The sequence below is a fragment of the Dasypus novemcinctus genome, chromosome 23 (assembly GCF_030445035.2).
Source record: "Dasypus novemcinctus isolate mDasNov1 chromosome 23, mDasNov1.1.hap2, whole genome shotgun sequence".
NCBI lineage: Eukaryota > Metazoa > Chordata > Mammalia > Cingulata > Dasypodidae > Dasypus > Dasypus novemcinctus.
Window position 1 is genome coordinate 53,033,047 of NC_080695.1, and position 21,659 is coordinate 53,054,705.

General features: G+C 37.7%; 1 protein-coding gene and 1 pseudogene across 5 annotated transcripts in view; one reads left to right on the top strand and one right to left on the bottom strand.

Moving 5' to 3' along the window:
• The window catches only part of LOC101415550 (acyl-coenzyme A synthetase ACSM1, mitochondrial-like), a 43,251-nt gene extending 23,388 nt beyond the window's left edge, over positions 1-19,863 (bottom strand). For 3 of the 5 annotated variants that reach the window (XM_058286350.2, XM_058286348.2, XM_058286349.2), the window contains exons 1-3: positions 19,774-19,863; positions 15,203-15,400; positions 1,842-2,052 (exon numbers count right to left, since the gene is read on the bottom strand). In XM_058286350.2, coding sequence (XP_058142333.1) covers positions 1,842-2,052; positions 15,203-15,388 — 397 coding nt within the window. In that variant the 5' untranslated portion in view covers positions 15,389-15,400; positions 19,774-19,863. Of the gene's footprint in view, positions 1-1,841; positions 2,053-15,202; positions 15,439-19,487; positions 19,654-19,773 lie in introns of those variants that run through there. The other 2 variants (XM_058286346.2, XM_058286347.2) reach the window with 2 other exon arrangements.
• On the top strand, positions 3,825-3,920 carry LOC111764653 (U6 spliceosomal RNA; annotated as a pseudogene).
• Positions 19,864-21,659: the final 1,796 nt, after the last annotated feature.

Below are 21,659 nucleotides of genomic sequence, written 5' to 3' on the forward strand. Positions count from 1 at the left end.
TAATTTCTATGAAGAACTGATTTTTTTTCCCTCTACATTTCTTCCCTGCACTAACACATGTGTCCTCTCTCCAGGAAAACACCAAACTCCCCATCCTAACATTCAGTCACTGCCCACTCTCCATCCTTCTCTCCCACAATTCCCATTCTTTATTTGGAAAGGGTCATCTTTCATGGACGTTCTTCCTGACTCTAAGCCTTTCTATGTGCTATGACCATGCTTGGAATGCCTTTCTTTGCTACTGCTCCTTCTAAATTCTCATTATCCCAGAGGGCTCAGCTCAAGTCTTGGGTAGCCCATGGGCTGTCTCTTAATTCTACAGAAGACATAGCTCTTTTCCCCTATCCTCCCTCTTCCTTTGCTGCTAATTTTTTATTCACATTATTTTGCCAAATCAATAAACTATTTTATGTGTGACAGAATATGAGCATGAGAGAGACAGAGATAAAGAGAGAGAGAGAGAAAGAAAATGAGCAGCGGAGAGCTTGAGTGTTGTGAACGTGCAAGATGGAACGGTAGAATGAGAGAAGTTATTAAAAAAAGAATCCGTGAGTTCCATACTGATTCTAAATTAGGTAGACAATAGAAGGCAGATGAGACTGGTTGATGGATAGTTAAAATGTAGAAAGAAAGTTAATCTTTAAAGAAGAATTCTAACTAGTTAAATGTAGAGAGGATAATAGAGATAGAAAATCACTATTTAAAACCACCATTATAGTGTTCAGTTCAGTCAAGAATCATCAATGGATACTAAGACCATTGTGTGAAAGTCAGTTGGGAAATAGGGCATTCACAGTTTCCTAAGCATTATACCACAGATTACTTATTCATTGTAATGGGCAAAAGGAAGCCTTGCAAAGGAGAAGTCTGGCCAATACTACCTTATTCAAGTGATCAACTGAGATCACTGATGATGAAATGATCACCCCATGATGTGATGCACTGAGAAAGTAGGACAACACCCTTGCAGTGCTCCAGCCAAAAGTATGTAACCCAAATGTAATTATGAGGAAAAACTCATAAATACAAACCTTGAGGATCATTTAGCAAAACAATTGGCTTGGACTCTTCAAAAATGTCACTGCCATGCAAAAAAAGACTGGAGGACTGTTCTAGATTAAAGGAGACTAAAGAGACTGGGAACTAATTGCACTGCATGATAGTTGACTGGATTTTGGATTTATAGAAAAAATATAGCAAATATAAATGACATTAATAGGGCATTGAGGAATTCTGACAATAGATGTACATATTGCATCATATTAGTCTTCTTGTGTGATAACTGCATTGCCATTATGTGAAGGAAAGAGTTTTGCTCTTAGCAGATATACGCTGCAGTGTTTATGGGTGAAGTGACACAATGCAACTGATTCTCAAATGATTCCATCAGAGAGAGGGAGGGAGAGAGAAGAGAAGGAGAGAAAGACACACACACAGACAGAGATAGAGAGAGTGGGCACAAATCTGGCAAAATGATAACAATTGATGAATGTTTTAAAAAGTGAGAACATCTAAGACTGTTCAAGAGAAAGAATGTAAAAGAGAGAAAGAGAATGTATGAGATTGTGTTTGAGATTCTGTGAGCATGAGAATTTGAGGGAGAAAGAGTGAGATAATATGAGAGGGAGTGTGAAAAAGATTGTGAAGAAGGAAGAAAGAGGGAAGATAAAGTATGTTCTTTTCCCAACCGATTGTTAATTCCTGGAGGGCAGGGAGGCTTGCTCTGTAGTGCCAGCATGAGGAGCTGAGGCCAGATCCTCAGAGCAGGGTCCCAATGTCCCAGGACCAATGGGCTCAATGTCAGCCCTGAAGTTCCATTGGGGGCCCGTTGAATCACTGACCTGTTCGGATGCAGCCCACGGTCACCAGCCACCACTCAGGCACTCGGGGAAGAAGCAAGACCAGACCATCCCCGGGTTGGAGGCCACAGGTCTGCGAGAAGACGTTGGCTACACGGCAGGTTAGATCTGTCATCTCGGCAAAGCTCCACTTCACTTCATTCCCTTCACCATTCACCCACCACAGAGCTGGGTTGGGACCTCTCCTGCCCTCCTAGTCAAGAGCATATACCATGTGTTAGCCCCTACATCAAGAGATAAGGGTACAGATTTGGCCAATCCAATGCCATGGTCACATTTCAGTGTGAACCTAACTTAAGGGCTGAGATTCCATTTATACAGCCAAGAAAAGTGGGAGGCAGGGTCAAATCCATTCACCTACTTGTGGCCTTGTGTAGCAACCAACCCTTTCCACCACAACCCCACCAAGCCCCATATGACCATGAAGAGCCTTCAAGTCATCTGTTGAAGATTTAAAAATCATTCTCCCATATGTCAGTCTTCGTCCCATAGGAACAGTGGGTTCCTCTCTGTGCTTCAGTTTTCTCAATTATGAAATGGGGATAATAGTGCTACTTACAGATAGTAAAGTTTTAAGGGTTTTAATTAAAGGAGTAAAGTGCTTATAATTGTGCCTGGCACATAGTAGGTGCTCAACAGTTATTATTATTATGGCAACAAAATAAAATAAAAGAGGATAACTTAATTTCTCAATTATAAGGGAATATTTTAAAAATTAAGTTACTTCTATATGATGGAATATAATAAAATCAATAAGTATTTTCAGAATAATTTTTGCTCACAATATATTAAGTTAGAAAAGTAAAACCATATATACATTGTAATACAAATTTATGTAATAATATTCATTTATTCATTAGATATTTACTAAGTCCTCATTATTTGTTAGGCTCTGTTTATTGACAAAAAGAACCCATGAGTGAATAAGATAGACTTACACATATGTATGTAAATGGTTTAAAACTTACGGTTAATTTTCTTTTGTTGTTTAATTAAATTTCTTATTTTCCCAACATTTTCTATAATGAGCATGTTTTAAAAATAGTTTTCATGTTTTTATTCTCAGAGCAAAGGATATTCAGAGTAAAAGTTTAAGCAATCAAAAGCTTTTGATGTAAACAGAGAAAATCCTTTAAATGCCTCATCTCAGTTTTTACTCCCTGGAGGTCAACACTAGTAACTAGCGTATATTCTTCTTGAATCTTTTTCCACCTACATGCAAACATGCTTCTACTGCCTTTATGGCAGAGGTTTGGAACAAAGAAGTCTATCTTATCTGAGGTAAGGGAAGATGAGAGTAATGGATAAGTACTTTATATATGTATTCACACATAGGAGAAAAATCTATCATAAAAAGTCCCTGCAACATATAAAAGAAAATTAAGAAGTTCAAATGAAGTTATGCACTGCTCTTATAAGGAGAACAATGTATGTAGTACTTTTGTATGCATTCACAAAATGATGGGAAAGTTGCTGCAATAAAGTAGAAAGCAAATTGTTGCTCAGAAACCTGACTCATGTTTTTAGACTCTAACTCCTGAGATTTGGGAGAGATATTGCTTAAAATATTATAGATCGGCTTCTGGGAGAAAGCACTGCCTTCTCAATTTCTTGATTTTGGACATCTCATAGCCTCAAAACCAGGAGCCAATGAATGCTCATTGCTTAAGGCAAAAACCAACCAAACAAAAAACAAATAAAACAAAACAAAACAAAAAATTATGGATTGGGAGCAGACTTAGCTCAAGTGGTTGAGCATCTGCTGCCCACATGAGAGGTCCTGGGTTCTGTCCCCGATGACTCTTAAAAACAAAAAATCAAACAGCAAGCAAACAAATGAAAAAGCCAACTCAGAGGAGTGGATGTGGCTCAGTGGCTGAGTGCCAGTTTCCCACATATGAGGACCCGGTTCAATCCCAGGCTCTGGTACTTTATAACAAAAATAAAAAATAAAAGTTATTGATAGTGCTCACTTTGGCAGCACATGTAATAAAATTGGAATGAATCAGAGAAGATTGGCATGGCTCCTATGCAAGGATGACATGCAGATTTAACAATTTAGATGAAAGGGACAAGTTGCTCCAAAAATCTTAATAACCTTGTATCTATTGAAGAAATTGAATATTTTATTCAAAACCTTGCTACCATGAAAACCCTAGGACCACATGGCTTTACCAGCAAATTATCATAAAATGAAACAACAGAAATCTTACACTAATTCTTCTGGAATATACAAAAAATGGAAACACTTCCCAAATTTTTATGACTATTATAATCTTGAGTCCTGCAAGGGGCATCATTACAAAAAAGTAAAGTTACCAATCAATCTTTTCCATGAATATTGATATAAAAAGGTAAAATAAAATATTATCAAACAATTACATGTAATATATTAAAAGGATGAAACATTTTTAAATGGGACATTAGATATTTAAGGATAATTTAACATTTGATAAACAATCTATGCAATTTACTAGACTAATGGGAAAAAGAGAGAAAAATCACATGGCTATTTCAAAAAAGCACTTGACAAAATCCAACACTATTATCATAAAAAGTCTTAGAAGACTAAGAATAAATAGAAATTTCCTTGATTTAATAATGAATATCAACCAAAAACCTACTGGAAACCTTATAATCAATGATAAAATGTTAAAAACTTTCCTCTGAAACTTGGAAGGGGTCAAAGATGCCCAGTCTATTGAATGTCATACTGCTGGTTCTAGTCAATATAATAAGAAAAGAAAAAGAAATAAAGTGTAAGGATTGGAGGAAAGTTATAATGTTTACCTTATTCAGAGATGATGTCATTATGCATGTAGAAAATCCAAAAGAATTAACAGATGGGGAAACGGACTTTGGCCCAGTGGTTAGGGCATCCGTCTACCACATGGGAGGTCCGCGGTTCAAGCCCCGGGCCTCCTTGACCCGTGTGGAGCTGGCCCACGCACAGTGCTGATGGGCGCAAGGAGTGCCGCGCCACGCAGGGGTGTCTCCCACGTAGGGGAGCCCCACACGCAAGGAGTGCACCTGTAAGGAGAGCCGCCCAGCGTGAAAGAAAGTGCAGCCTGCCCAGGAATGGCGCCGCCCACACTTCCCGTGGCGCTGACTGACAACAGAAGCGGACAAAGAAACAAGACGCAGCAAAAAGACACAGAAAACAGACAACCGGGGGAGGGGAGGGGAATTAAATAAATAAAAATAAATCTTTAAAAAAAAAAAAGAATTAACAGATGAATTTATATAATGAATAAATAGATTTAGCAAGACCGATGGATAGCATCGATGCACAAAATCTACTGAATTTTTATATACAAGCAACAAACAAGTAGGAAATAATATTTTTAAAACAATTTACTAGCAACAAAAACAAATATCTTGGAATAAATTTTATGAAGGATTGCAAGATTTTAGTATTGAATATTATAAAGCATTACTGAGAAAAATTAAATAAGATATAAATAAGTAGAAGAATTTACCATACTTATGGATTAAAAGCTTAATATTATAATGTCAATTCTCCCCCAATTTTTTAATACATTTAATGAAATCCCAATTAAATTCTCAGAATGTTGAGTGTTTGTGTATGGGTGTGTAGATTAACAGCTAATTATAAAATTTTTATGGAAATGCAAAGGGCTAAGAATTGGCCAAGAAAATCTGATGAAGAAGAACAAACCTGGAGAGTAACAGGGCTAGATAATGTATAATACAAAATACATTATTTTGATAATGTATTAAAAAGCTACAGCAATTAAAACTGCATGGTTTAGGCATAAGGATAGACAAACCTACCAATGTAACGAATAAATTGCTCAGAAACTGAAAAACTCCCATATACATGGTTACTTGATTTATGACAAAGGAAGTGCTGCAGTGTGGTAAGGAAAGGATGATATTTTCAATAAATGGTGCTCGATCAAGTGGAGATCTCATGGAAAATCCCTACCTTAGACCATACAAAAATAAATTCCAAAAGTGTTGCAGGTCTAAATACATAAGATAAAACAAAATATTTCAAGGAAAACATAGGAGAGCATTTTAAGCATCTTCAAATAGGCAATAATGTCTAAACCAAGATACAAAATGTGTTAATAGTAAAAACCCAAAAAATCCTAAAATAGATTACATTCATTAAGAAATGCTGTTTACCTAAAGAGATCCAGTAAGTGCATTAAAAGGCAATCCATGTAGTAGGAGATGAAATAAGCCTGCGCAATAAACTGCTCTAGGCAGTTGTGTGGTAAGAGTAGTAACTGCAAGGAGTTGAAAGGGGATTGGGGGGCCTTAGTGATGTTCTGTTCCTTATTCTGGATTATGACATGTTCACTATGAAAAATTTCCTTACTATGTAAAAATTGATCAAATACATGCACTCTATGTATATAGATTAACTTTAATAAAAGTAATAAAATATATCAAATATAACAAAAAGTAACCAATATCCTTGAAAGAACAGTGATTTGTGTTCCTAAATTGGAGGCTGTTGTATTCAGAAAAGCTTAAAGCCATTTTTCTAGGCAAATGAAACATTGATTACATTTTATCAGATGATATTTTGTGGGAGTCCTTTCCTCAGATAATAAACATGATAATAGTTAAATTTTTGTGTTTGCATTTTATGTGTGGATAAATGTTCAAGTTTAAAATCTAAATGTTAAACACATAGATAGCTTATTTATTTGTTCATGTATTTATTTACTTATGTGTCAAAACTCCCTTGGTCTTTTCTAAGGGTCAGTAATTGTTCTAAGTGTTTTACTAATTGAGGATTATTAATTAGTTTAATCCATATTTAAAAATCCCCTGAGGTAGGCATTACTGTTATTCTCCTTTTCTGGGACAAATAGAAAAGTGAAGCGATTTTTTCAATGTCACAGTGTTGGGATTTAAAACTAGGCAATGAGCTTGTAAAGTCAATAACCTTAACCATTATACCATGCTGCCTCTCCAATAAGAATAAGCTATGTCTAAAAATTTTAACATTTACAATAGTATGTTAAGAGTTTGTCTTAGAAAACTGATACCTTTTTAAAAATAGTAATAGCATTAAAATTCTTTCTGGAAAAACTTAGAAGAATGCCTGTCAAATAGTATTTGTTGATTGACTCAATAAGAAAACAAATCAGGGATATAAATAAGGAATGTTAGGGAATCTAATACTTAATTGAATCTAAAGATGGATTTTGGCTTTTATTTCTTTAGAGAAGGAATAATTTGGTTTCTTAAATTGGGCAAAGATCAAATGTTCCTGGATATAGATTCTGTCTAAACTAGCCATTTCACATATGACTAGACATAAGATTGACCACCAGTTCAATTTATAAAGAAAGTGGTTTAAAGATAACCTAAAATTATAAATGGCAGATTATTCCTTTTGAAGATTGTTGTAGATAAGAAATAAGATTACTTCTCACAGTCTCAACTAAATGATCAAGATGTAATATGAGATGCAAGAATAAAAGTTCCATTCACAATAGAAACTAAAAGAATCAAGAATTTAGGAATAAATCTAACCAATGATATAAAGGACTTGTACACAGAAAACTACAAAACATTGCTAAAAGAAATGAAAGAGGACTTTAATAAATGGAAAGCCATTTTATGTTCAGGGATTGGAAGATTAAATATAGTTAAGATGCCAATACAATTTATCCCAAAGCAATTTATAGATTAAATGCAATCCCAATCAAAATTCCAACAACCATCTTTGCAGAAATGGAAAAGTCAATCATCAAATTTATATGGAAGGTAAGTTGGCTCCAATAGCTAAAGCCATCTTGAACAAGAAGAAAGAAGTTGGAAGACTCACACTTCCCAATCTTAGAACTTATTACAAAGCCATGGTAACTAAAACATTATGGTATTGACATAAAGACAGACAGAATGACCAATGGAATCAAACTGAATGCTCAGAAATCAACTCTCACATTTATGGCCAACTGATTTTTGACAAGGTGGCAAACATCACTCAATCGGGAAAGAATAGTGTCTTCAACAAATGGTGCTAGGAACACTGGATCTCTATTCAAAAGAAAGAGACAGACAGAGAGACAGAGAGACAGAGAGACAGAGAAGGAGGACCTCTACATCACAGCATATAAAAATATCAATTCAAAATGGATCAAAGCCCTAAATAAAAGAGCTAAAAATTATCAAACTTCTGGAGGAAGACATAGGGAAACATCTTTAGGACATTGTGTTAGGCAATGGTTTCTTAGATTTGAAACCCAAAGAACAAGTAATAAAAGAAAAAAATAGGTATATGGGACCTTATAAAAATTTAAAACTTTTCCATCTCTAAGGACAGTTGACTCAATGGGAGAAAATATTTGGCAATAATATATCTGATAAGAGTTTACTATCCATGATATACAAAAACATCACACAGCTCAACAATTAAAAGACAAACAATCCAATTTGAGAAATGCGCAAAAAACTTGAATAGACATTTTTCAAAAAGGAAATACAAATTCCCAAAAAGCACATGAAGAAATGCTCAACATCACTAGCTATTAGGGAAATGCAGATCAACACTACAACAAGATTTCACCATATAGAATGGCTATTATTTTAAAAAAGAGACAGAAAACTACAAATGCTGGAGAGGATGTGGATAGGTAGGAACATTCCTTCATTATTGGTGGGAATATAGAATGGTGCATCCTCTGTGGAAGACAGTTTGGCAGTACCTCAGGAAGTTTAATATAGCATTATAGACTACAGAAGTGCTGTATGATCCAGCAATCCTGTTCCTAGGAATAAATCAAGAAGAACTGAAGGAAAGACACTAACTGACATTTGCACACATCATAGTAGCATTTTTCACTTTATTTAAGTGTCCATCAATTGATGAATGGATAATGTGGTATATACATACAATGGAATACTACTCAGCTCTAAGACAAAATCAAATTGGGTTGCATATGATAACATGGGTTAACCTTGAGGATGTTATGTTGACTGACATAAGCCAGACAAAAAGGGACAAGTATTGTAGGGTCTCATTAATATGAACTAAATACAATGAGTAAACTCGCAGAGGTAAATTCTAGAGCAGGAGTATGAATCTTTTTTGTTCCATAGACTCCTTTGGCCGTCAGGTAAAAACCATGGACCCCTTACTAAGTCAACACTATACTGTGTATTATTTTAAAAATATATCACACCTGCACTAAAACATTCCCACAAGAATAAGGTTTTGTTTTGAATTTCAATTCAAGCTCATGGACCCCTGGTTTAGAACCCCTGCTGTAGAGTATACATTACTAGGAGATAAAGTGTACATTGAAAATGGGAGCAGATAATGAATGTAGAATGTTTAATAGGGTTAATAAGAGTGGAAATGAATAGAATTGATGGTAACACAATATAGCGAATATAATCAACACTACTGATTTATAAATGTGATTGTGGCTGAAAGGAGTAGTCTTTGGACATTGATGCATTATAAGAAAATTACTAAGAATTGTGAATTCATAAGCTTTCTAATCAATAGTGTCTGCTGTTTTAGCCTAGAAACGTGAATGATAAACTTATCCATCATCCTTTGGCATGTTGTAATGCTACTATGCAGACAACCCCCTCAGCTAGGAACCAAAAAAAAGAGAAATGTTTAAAAGGAACAAGTTATCAGATGTGACATTTACATGTCCTGTAAAACAAAAGGCTGAAAACCTTCATGTTCCTGTTCATGTATAGAATAGAGCACTTTGGGGCACGGTGGCTCTCCTCGGGGGAACTGGCCACTCTCCTGGAGGGGCATTGGTTTTCAGGGGGTGCTGACAAAGCATGAGTTGCATGACCACCCTGATATCACAGATTAGTCTCTTATAAGAGTAGGGCCCCTTTTAGCTGCGGGTTGAAGTCTCACCTATGAGGGGACACTCTGCCCCGGACTGTGTTTTTCCAATTGGGATTCTGATTGGCCACCAGAGAGACTTCCTGGCCTCATAAGATATCAGATGTTGTGTTTGATATAACCTCTGATATAACCTGACCTGAAATGCATTTAATTGAATAAAACTGATTTTATAGAGCATTTAGAGTTTCTTCCTCTTTCTTAGCAGAACAGATACAGACGTCAATTGAAAGGAAGCTATGGAACAATCTAGGGAATGTATAAAACAGTGATTTTGGTGGTGAATGAAGATTGAGGATAATAGTGTAAATATAAAAATGCTCTTCTTTGACAAAGTGCTAACAATATGGTGATGCAAGGGAAAATTACAACTAATGTAACTTATGGACAATAGTTAACTGTAATGTAATATTTTTTGAAACAATGGAAAAGAAGGTATATCAAGTCCGAGGCACAACAATAGGGTGGTAAAAGCAGGTATGGGATTTTTCTTTTGGAGTTATGAAAACAGCCTAAAATTGACTGAGGTGATGGCAGCACAACTCTATGATGAAAATAAGGGCCACTGAGTGTACACTTTGAATGGACTGTATAAAACATGGGACTGTATAACACAGGGAATCCACTGGTGCAAAATGGACTGTGGTAACAGAACAAATACGAGAACATTCTCTCAAGAACTATAATGAATATATAATGTCAATATAGGATTTTAGTAATTGGGTGGGTTGGGGGAAATACCACAAATGTAAGACATGGGCAATAGTTTGTCATAATATTTTGACGATGCACTTTCACAGTTTGTAACAAATGTTTCACAACAATGCAAGGTGTCAGTGGGGGGGTGATATATGGGAGTCCTGTATGATGATATGTTTGTTTTGTAAGTTCACAACTTTTACTGTACACTTATTGTTTATGTATATTGGTGTATGAATGATATACTTCAATGAAATTTTATTTTAAAAAGCACAAACTAATGGAAAATATCAGGTGTTGAAGTGGATGCAGAGAAATAAGAACACTTACTCATTGCGGGTGCAGCTACTGTGGAAGACAGTTTGGCAGTTCCTCAGGAAGCTAAGTATAGAATTGCCATATGACCTGGCAATACCACTTCTAGGTATATACCCCAAAGGACTGAAAGCAGGACCTTGAACAGATATTTGGATGTGATATTCATAGTGGCAATATTCACAAATGCAAAACATGGAAGCAAGACAAGTGTCCATCAACTGAAGAATGGATTTAAAAAAATGGTATACACACACAATGGAATATTATTTAGCTGTAAAAAGGAATGAAGTTCTGATACATGTGACATAATGAACCTTGAAGAAATCAAGTTGAGTGAAATAAGACACAAAAGGACAAATATTGTATGATTTCACTGATTTGAAAATTAAAATAAGCTAACTTATAGAGTCAGAAACTAGAATATAAGTGGTGCTCAGAGATGTATTCACCAAATGCAATGAATGTCTCATGATGATTGAGGAGGCTGTTGTTTTTGGGAGAGGAGTGGGGGCAGGGGAATGGGGGTATATGGAGACCTCATATTTTTTTAATGTAACATTAAAAAAAGAAAAAAAAATAAAAAAAAGAAACTAGAATATAAATTACTGGACAGGGTGGGGATTGGGAATGGGAAGTTAAGATTTAAAATGTACAGGAGTCTGTTTGGAATGATGGAAATGTTTTGGCAATGCATGTTGGTGATGTTATCACAATATTGTGAACACAACAGCACTGAAACATGATTAAAAGGGGAAAATGTTAGATTGTATATATGGTAACAGAATAGTTTTTTTAAATTTCATGGAACTAAACTATACAGTGAGCCCTAAGTTAAACCATGGACTTTAATTAATATTATTACTGTAAAAATTTGCTCTCATCAATTGTACCGAGTGTTCCACACCAAAGCAAGGAGTGGTGATGGGGTGGTATATGGGAATCCTGTTTTCTCTACATGATTGCTCTATAAACCCACCACTTCTCTAATAAAGAAAAAGATTTTTTAGAAGGCATAATATGATATGTCAAACTGGGAAACACAATCATGGAGAATCAATTCACATGAATGAACTCATTGATTGATACTTGAAATATAAAAGAATTTACCAAGGAAGATAATTGTAAAACCTGGAAGTTAATATTTTTTTGGCTCATATTTAATTGGTAAATAATATGTATTATGCCATTAATATTTAGATAAATTGGTATAATCTGATTTTTACACCAGAGGTTGTAAACTCAGAGCCTACAAGGATCAAGCTTGTAACAAATGAGAAAGGACTTCAGATTTCTTTGGGGCAAGCTGAAAAGCCAGGTGCTTTCCAAGGGGGTAGTAAATACTCAGCCACCATGCAGGAGTGAATGTGTGTTTAGTATTATGAGATCTGATTTTACAAAAGAAGCCCCCAAAGCCAGCTTCCAGTTCCTGAACCATGTTTCCTTTACTGCACGAGGCTTAGTTGTGATAAACTTCCTTATTCCCATGTGCATATTTCCAAGAGACTACTACCATGAAAGTTCTCTGGAAAGCTGTCTTTGGCCACTGGAAGAGCTTACCCCTTCCAGGAGAGAGTAGATAGCTCTTTGCTAGATAGACAATCACTTCATGGCCAGGCAGGAATATTGTTCAGTTGATGAGGTTGTGTTGCTGTGTGCGTCTCGATTCATTCAATAAATAGTTAATATAGTAGTCATGTTTTCCATGCTGGGAATACAACACTCAATCATTTTATCATTTTGATAAAAGTTTCACAACCTCAAGGAGCTTACTTTCTCATGCTAATGATACTGTATGTATATTAGAATTATAAAAGACAGAGCGTTTGTGAACACCATAGAGGATTCACTTATGGGATGCTGGGACAAAAGCCTTATTGCTTCAGAGGAAACTGAGGACCCTTTTAAATTGTGTTGATCCCATGACTGCTAATAATGATTTAAGTAAAGTTGTGAAATAAAATTCAGGAGACACAAAACAGACACATCGTCTCAAAGAAACATAGGTAGATATGACTATTGTATCCTAAGGAATATGAGGTGTTTGCAGCACATATATTCATCTATTTGAACCAAGAATATAAAGCAAAGAGTTAGGTAATGGTGTTCAGCTATTGGATTTTTAAGCTTTGCCGCCAATACATACTTGGCTATATTGACATGGCAATGTTTAGTGTTAAATTTCATCCAGGATTGGTAGGGAGTATTTGCTCCTGACTTGATTTTTATCAAAATAAATATATCTGAATGTCCCAGATGCTGTATTCACCTCTTCTAAGACATGGAGTGGGAATCACACTGTATGAGAGGGAAAATGTAGAATTATTTGTTTTGTTTACTTTTCATTCCCAGCATCTAGACTAGAACTTGGCCCATGTTAGAGTCTCACTGAGTGTTAAGTGAACAAATGCATCCTCTAAGAGATGGGATGGGCAACTGTTTGCATGAGCACAACCTCTCATGAGTGGATTTGGGAGGCTGCTCCAGAAGTCTATTGAAGTTGAGTGTAAAATGCTAGGAAGCTGCCTAGGGTTTAATTTAAAAGAAGAAACAGGAGTTATGAATTGGTGGCCTGAATGAGTGACTGTATCCCATCCAAGGATTGGCCCACAAGGTACTTTGCTTTATTATGTAAAAATTCTTTGACAGCAGCAAAAAAAAAAGTAAAATGTGTTGAAAGGTGAGTGAAAACAAATCCCATCAATGTGTTGTGACTTCACTTGTGTTGTCAGTTTGGTCAAGGATCAAGTTTCTGTGTGACATTTATTAATGTAAAAGGAGGGGTACAGAAAGCAGGAGTGGAGTGCAGTGGTATGACCTCTGGAGGGTCTTTCACATTATTGGAATCAATATCTATGATGCTTGTAAGGCAGGTATCAAAATTTATTTCTTCCATGAATGTTTCTTGAGGGACTGCTAGGTGTCAGGCACTTTGCAAATCACTGCTGTGTGAAAGTGATGATGGCAATTATTGATCATGAACAAGGCCAATGGAATTGCTGAAACTGGTGTAACAGAAGTGCTGAGAAGGAACACTAATGGGATGGGAAGGCTGGGGCGTGGATTTGGAGATATGGGGGGTTGACAATGACTGATAAAGATGATTTAAAAAACTAACAAAATCTGGCATCCCAGGGGAGAATTATTTACTTGGTGGTTAAAACTGTGGGCCTCTGCATGACCATCTAATAAGGACTTTATGAAGATAAGACTTGCAAGGAGGATGGCTCTTCCTTGGTCATCCTCCCTCTCCAATCCATCTCATGGTTCAAAAGTCCTTAACGAGATTGCTGTTCTGGGCAATTAGAAATGCCAATTTATATTCTGAACACAGAGACATTTTGACATCATTATAAAGTGAGACCAGGTTTAATAAAAAACATTTAGCACTGTGGCTAGTAACATGCATTATATCAGACAGCTTGGGTCCAAATCCTGTTCCTCCATATACAAGGTATTTGATTTCCAGAAGGTTACTTAAGCCCTTGGAACCCCAGGTCCCTCACCCATTAGATCAGAAGATTAAATTCAAGAAGCTTGACATGGCACATAAAAGATGGCCTCTATGACTGAAAGCTCTGTTATTCTGGAGGTTAGTTTGAAAATTCAGAGGAAGGAGAAAGAAGGAAATGAGGAGAAAACCCCCATGAAATGCACAAAAGCCTTAAATAATAATTAGTAACATATGAACATATGTTTATGTGAAACTTAAAAATTACACAATGCTCCGCCTCCATCTCAGGTGTATGCAACTTTCTGTACAAGGAGCATGCTGGGCCACTTTTCATACTGCAGGCATTGTGGGCTGGAACTTAACAGCTAGAAACATCCCTATTGTATATCTGAACCCCTCATGTCACCACAGCTCATCTCCTAGTCTGTCCCTTGGGAAAAAATAAACCAAGCTCTTGGGTTTCCTGCAGAGACATGTAAAACCTAGAGAGACCAAGTTTAAGTAGGGTGTTGACTCAAATTAGACTTGCCATCTTCAAGGGAAGGAAGAAATCATGGTTTGGACAAATGAGTCAGATGCTCATGTACACATTCAGGTGGTCTATACCTCCCTCTGGGTGAACCTTGAGAAGTCAAGCCCAAGTTTGATGAGATGAAGTCCAGATCGAGTCTCAGTCCCATCAGTTGAAGGTGAGAACTCAGGCTAACACAAATTTGCTGACCCTGTGACTAGAACTTTGCACTTGGTCACAATTATGGAGCACCAATTGAGTACTAAATACTTTCACCTGTTACCATGTTTATTAAATGAAATTACTCAATGACCCTATATTATCCCCATTTCATAGACCAAAACATTGAGGCTCAGAGAAGTGAAGAAGTGGCCAAATTGAAGTGTAAGTTTCTTCCATGATGCTGGTAAGCTAAGGCAGAAGATGTCCTTGGTTCTGTGACCCTCAGATAAGGACAGTGAGGCCACTCATGTTCCCCAACCCCATCAGAGATACCCCCTCACCTTCTCCATTTGACTCCAGTAGTCCAGCACATCCCTTGCAAAGTTAAATTCTTCAGGCCTATCATAGTCATTCCACTTTGGGGCTTCTGATAAACACTGGCTGCGCAGGTGCTGAGGGGCAGGGTGGAACCGATGGAAGGATTTTTGGATACACCGGAGAACCTGGAACCTCATCAGCCACTGCATGATGGGGCAGTCCTCAGGAAGCAAGAACAGAATTCTCAGTCACCACCTGCCTTGGGAAGAGATGGCTGATAGGTTGGTGGCACACTAGGTATTTCCTCCATAAAATGGTTAATTTTCAGAGTTTTAGCTTTGTTTCACCTTCTCAGACTCTTGAGGGCTCAATTTATGGCCTTAGATGGTAAAGTGTAGCCAAGAGCATCCCTGGTGAAGTGGAACTGCATTCCTATCTCTCTAACTGGAAAACCATGAGGCAGAAGATGCTGGCGAGGGGCTAGTTATTACTTATGCATTCCTAGGAGTCTTCCTTTCCTGTACTCCCTAGGAGTTAAGTCCAGATGGAAGCCATGAGATCATCCCCCCTTGTGGTAGAAATTCATCATTCTGAATGTCCTTTACTCCAACTTCCCCTTTCTTTGGAAACTTCTCTTCCCTTAATCTAATCATGAGGTTTCCATGGAAACTGTAATCTTATTAAATGATCCACCTCTGGACAAAGTTAGTTGGTCCAGAGTTGAGCATTCATCCCCCAGGATTTTGACCCCAAGCAGCCATTACAAATCCATTAGAATTGACACATGATATGAAACCCCTTTGCCACCACAAATACTGGCAAATGCCCCCACTATAGGAGCAGAACCCTTATATATTAATGTCCTTCTCAAAGTTCACATTAAGTCCCTTCCATCTCATGACCAATAAGATGATTGTGTTTGACAATAGATCCACAGAAGAGACTTATAAAACTTGACTCAGTTTACTTTTCAGCAATTTAGACCCATGAAAAACTAACCATAATTAAATTTTGAATGTTAACCAGAACTCTGCTACACATTTTTAATATGTAAGTCTCTGCTAAATACACCTTGGGGTGTATTTCTACTGGTAGAAAGGAGGGAGATATGAAAAGTTCAGCCCTTAAAAATTAGTTGTCAGCACTGATCCTTTTCCCATAGAAACCAAAGTATGTCCCTTCTTTAGTACCTGACATTCAACAGGGCCATCTTTCATTTTATCAGAGCATTTTGGGGCTAGAAAGACCCTAAGATATCAGCTTGCCCAGATCTGGCCCTCAGACATGTTCCATTTGGCACTCAGGTTTTGGAGAAAAAAATTGATTTATTAACATTTAAAGTATGAGAGATTTATTTTAAAAATTCCGAATTGAAAGTTCTCATGAAAACTTGGAGGACCTGGCAACACTGCGCCTTTATTTCAAAAGGCATCAACAGGCTAGAATTGAGAAATGATACTTCATTTGCAAGGGCTGTTCTCCAATTTGACACAGTTCCCAGCACTCTGCCTATTTCTCTGCTTAGTGTGCCTGCACAGTCCCTGTGGACTTTTGAGCTTGAACTTCATGATCTAAGCCAACAGCCCTGGAGTGGCAGGGATTTCCCCAGGGTTGCAAGGAAAGTTCCATAGAAGAAATGGTTCTAGAAAACAGACCTGTTGCATTATATATTTTTTCCCATCACATCTCCTTCCATACACACAGCTAATTTAGAGTGAGATTAGCAGACTTTTGCTATTTTCATACACAGATGTGTTAATGGCCTAAGGATCTTCCTTAAAATACCAACTCACTATTTTCCCCAAGAAGAATGCAAACAACTCCTTAATTACTGACTAAAGACCAAAATGAAAGGAGACATGATTGGGGGGATTCATTAAACCCTCTTGATCAAATAAAGAGACAATTATTTTAGCATTCTCTTTTCAATATGTGCTTGTAATTCCAAATTAATTGATATCACATGAGCGGATCAAGTGCAGTGCCCAGATGAGGAGGACCTGGAACATTCAGAGCATGGCTTCAGGTTGATAGACAGCACAGGCTCAAATTCCAGCTCCTTCACCAAAACCTGCTTCCTGGAGATGTGGGAATGAATGACATCCTATGTAAAGCATTTAGCCCAGAGCCAGCACAGACAAATGAAACACGCAAAAGACCAAGATAACTGAGCTATCATTAGTGAACACATTCTCTGGGGAAACTCTCATTGAATAATTAAGCCTCACCAAAAGGGATGGCTGCCAGACCTTTGATGTTAGAGTCTGAAGAGAACAAACAGGAATAAGGTCTTGAATGTGGATACTGCAGGCTCCAGCTTCTTCATTGATACCTGATCTCACAGTGTAAAAAGAGAACTAAATGCAGATGTCTGTCTCTCTCTCTCCCTCTATCTCTACCCCTACCTCTACCTCTAACTCTACCTTTACCTCTATCTCTATCATCTGTATCTATAGCTCGATCATCTCTATCTCTATCTCTATCATCTCTGTCACCTCTATTTCTTTTTATCTCCCTGTATTAGTCAAAGTGGAGATGCTGCAAAGTATCAGAAATCTGTTGACTTTTATAAAAGGTACTTATTCAGGGTAGAGTCTTACAGTCACAATGTCCTAAAGAGTCCAACTCAATGTACCATATCAGGTACTTTCTCATCAAATGGCTGTTGCCCTGTGTTGAAGCAAGATGGCCTGCAACATCTGTGAGGGTTCAGTCTTCCTCTTCCTTCCTAAGGCTCCATTGGTCCAGCTTCTTCTGATCTCAAACACAGGGTGGCATAGGGCTCTTTTCTTTTCCTGGGGCCATTTCTTTCCTGGCTCAGCTGCTGCAGTCTGTTTACAAGGTCAGCTGTAAACTATCAGGTGAATCGTTCCTCTCTCTTCTCAGGGCACCTGCCAGGTCTATGGAGCTTGCTCTCTTCCTCTGTGTATCTTCTCTGTGTACCTACTTCTATTTTCCTGATTGAGCATCTATTTATATAGCCCATCAAGGAAGTGGGAACTCAACCCTGCATGACCTAATGATGTGGTTGAATCAAAGGCCTAATCTTGATTTAATAAAGAAAAAGTGGAACCTCTGAATTTAATACAATCAATGTGGTATCATGCCCAGAGGAACAGACCAGTTTACAAACATAATCAATATCTCTTTTTAGCATTTATTAATATTATCAATCTGCCATGCTACCTATACCTCTATCTAATTATATCTACCACATCTATATCTATATTTATATCTATTTCTATCCCTCTATCTATATAACTATGTATCTAAAATGACACTTGTATATATATATATATATATAATTATACCTATACTAATTTCTTTATCATCTAACTCTATATCAACATGTATATAGAGATAAAGATATATATGAATATCTTCATATTATCTATCCATGTCTCTCTACTCCTTACAGTCTCAACACATAATAGATACTCAACAAAATGTTAGTTTCTTTCCTTCTTTGCCTTTATGCAGGAAACTAGGAGATGAAAGTTTGGAAGAGAAAAGCCGGTCTGCCCACAAAATATCTGAATTATAGAAAAATATGTTTTTTTATTCATCAAGCACATACATTGTGTATGTATTATGTGCCTGCTGTGGTTTTAGGTACTGAGAATGAGGAGATTAATTAGACTGAAAGAGTCTTCACCTTTTAAAGCTTACAGTCTAATGACACCTTATGAAGTATTTTTAAAGAACAATTTTTTAAAGTGCTCTAAAAGGTGTTTTGAAAGCAATTGATATCATGGCTTTGAGGGGAGGCTTGGCTTATGACCACATGCCCAGGTAAACGTTTGTAGAATAAATTTGAGAAATTCCTGCAATAGCCCTTTGTTTTCAAGCCTCTGGATGGGAAAAGCCATTTATTTTATGGAGACAATGTACTTAGTGCATTGTAAGGGGCGTCCAGATCCCAGAGACTTTTGACTCCACCACCTACCAGCTAGGTAACTTTGAACAACGTTCGTGTCTCTGAACTTAAGCCTACCCCTGACTTCCAAGAGGATTAGTGAGACAATTCACACCAACCACTTTGCTGTCACTATGTCTGATACACAGTAAGGGCTTAATTAATGTCTAAGGTGTCTTCTAACTCTCAGCAAATTCTGAAGCCAAACCCTTCCAGAGAGATACATATTTTTAAAATTATAAATGAAAAGCGTTCACTTTATAGCATGTGAACCAACTCCTGCATCATGACATTTTCTTCCAAGCGTTCACTTTTTGCTTTCTTCTACTCCTCTCTGCATCCACCTTCCATGGTCCACTGCATTTGGAAATGTCCAACATTAAACTTCTTACCTTCTATGGGCCAGCCACCATGCAGGCATATCACCTGTATATTTTCATTTATTCCTGTCACCAAAGGCCTCCATTCTCATCTTGCAGTTGAGATGAAGTATCAGAGAAAGTAACTTGCCCAAGATCAGCCAGTTTATGGCATTTCCAGAACTTGAAATCAGGCTTTCTGGTTCTAAGTTCAGGACTTTATATACACTTTCCTGCCTTGTGGCACTCACATGTGTGCATGCATGCACACACTTACACACATCCACACCAAAGAATCTGTCATTCACTTCCATCATACCTGGGATATGGACAGAAAAAGGAGCTTTGTATCCTTTCTTCTCTCCAACAAGTTCCACCCCAGGAGTGTATACACAGCAAAACTTGGCTCCTGGGCATAGGTGGAGAGACTCAGAGGGGAGAACTTTGCAGGGATTAGGTGGTTCAGAATGGGGAGGAGATACACAGAAGTCACAGGACAGGAAGCAAAGAGAGACAGAAAAACAAGATCAAATCATTTCACAATCTTAGAAGCCAAAGGAACACACTGGCCTACTAAACTAACAACTGTCTGGTTAAATACCAAACCCTATTATGTAAAAATCCATCCATCCAACTGGAACTTGTAAAAACCCTAAATCCTGCTATCCTGCTAGCTGTGGAGCCGGGAATTCCAACCCATAACTTCCTGGAAACATTGCAAGAAGTATATTCCTGCCAGCTGGACCTCCAAGACCGGCCACTACCAAATCCCAACATGGAGTTCTTCACAGATGGGAGTAGCTTTATTAAGGGGCAGTGACAGGTGAGCAGGATACACTATAGTAACTTCTGAAACCACAGTAGAGGCCCAGCACCTCCCAGATAACACATCAGCACAAAAAGCCAAACTCATTTCCCTCATCCAAGCCCTACAACTTGTGATTGGGGCTAAGGTTAACATCTCCACAGTCTTCAAATGTGCCTTCCTTACCTTGTATGTGCATGGAGCCCCATACAAACAAAAAGGACTCATTAACTCAAGAGGAAAGAGCATTAAATATGGCACACAGATTCTGGAACTACTAGAAGCAGTTTGGGAGCCTATCAAAGTGGCCGTGATGCACTGCAAGGGACACCAGACAAGTCACAGCCCTGTCACTCAAGGAAATTGGAGGGCAGAGGCTGAAGCAAAAAGAGTAGCATGGGAAGGATCACTACCTGAAAACCTGGCCCCTGCCCTCATTCCTCTACCTCTTAATTATCAAAAACTCCAGTACAAAGTGCCTGCTCTTGTCCCACAAACTCTGAATCACCAGGAATTGCAATATACTCAAGCCGAGAGAAAGTGAGTGTATACCCTCTCAAAGCAGGACAAAAGGAGCAAACGGGTGGTGAACATTGCCTGATCACAGAATGGTCGTGCCACAAATATTAGCCACAACCATAGTTCAAGACTACCACAAAAACACACACTTGGGAAAAACCCATCTTAAAGAAATGTTAGAAAGATTCTTCTACATACCAAGTCTAGCTGCTATCACCCATGCCGTATGCCAGCAGTACATGACATGTGCAAAAAATAACCCTTACCAGGAACCCGTGGGAGCCCCAGAAGTCCAAAAAATTGGCAATATGCCTCTCAAAGATCTAGTAGTTGATTTTACTGAAATGCTATGATCCGGAAGCTATAACTATCTCCTAGTCCTCTTTTGCACCTTTTTCTGGCTGAGTGGAATCCTTCCCCACTCGAACAGAAAAAGCTGAAGAAGTGACCAAAGTTGTCCTCAGTGAAATCATTCCTCAATATGGGCTACCCCTCTCAATTGGCTCTGACAACGGACCTGCCTTCATCTCCAAAAATCACTCAAAAGATTGCTAAAGCACTGCACATCCAATGGAAACTGCACACCACTTACCATCCTCAAAGCTCAGCAAAAGTAGAACAAATGAACTATACAATAAAGGCTTATATTACTGAGATTTGCCAAGAAACTGGGCTAACATGGGTGCAAGTACTCCCAAGTGCTCTCTTCCAAACTCAGACAAGCCCAAGCTGAAAGCTAAGCCTAACCCTTTATGAAATCCAGTTTGGGAGCATCCCCCACCTTAATCTGAAATATAGAAGGGGCTCTCAGAGAAAGAGAAAACATATCAATAGCTCAGCAAATGAGCAGCTTAGGAAATACCCTACAAAACCTGTATCAC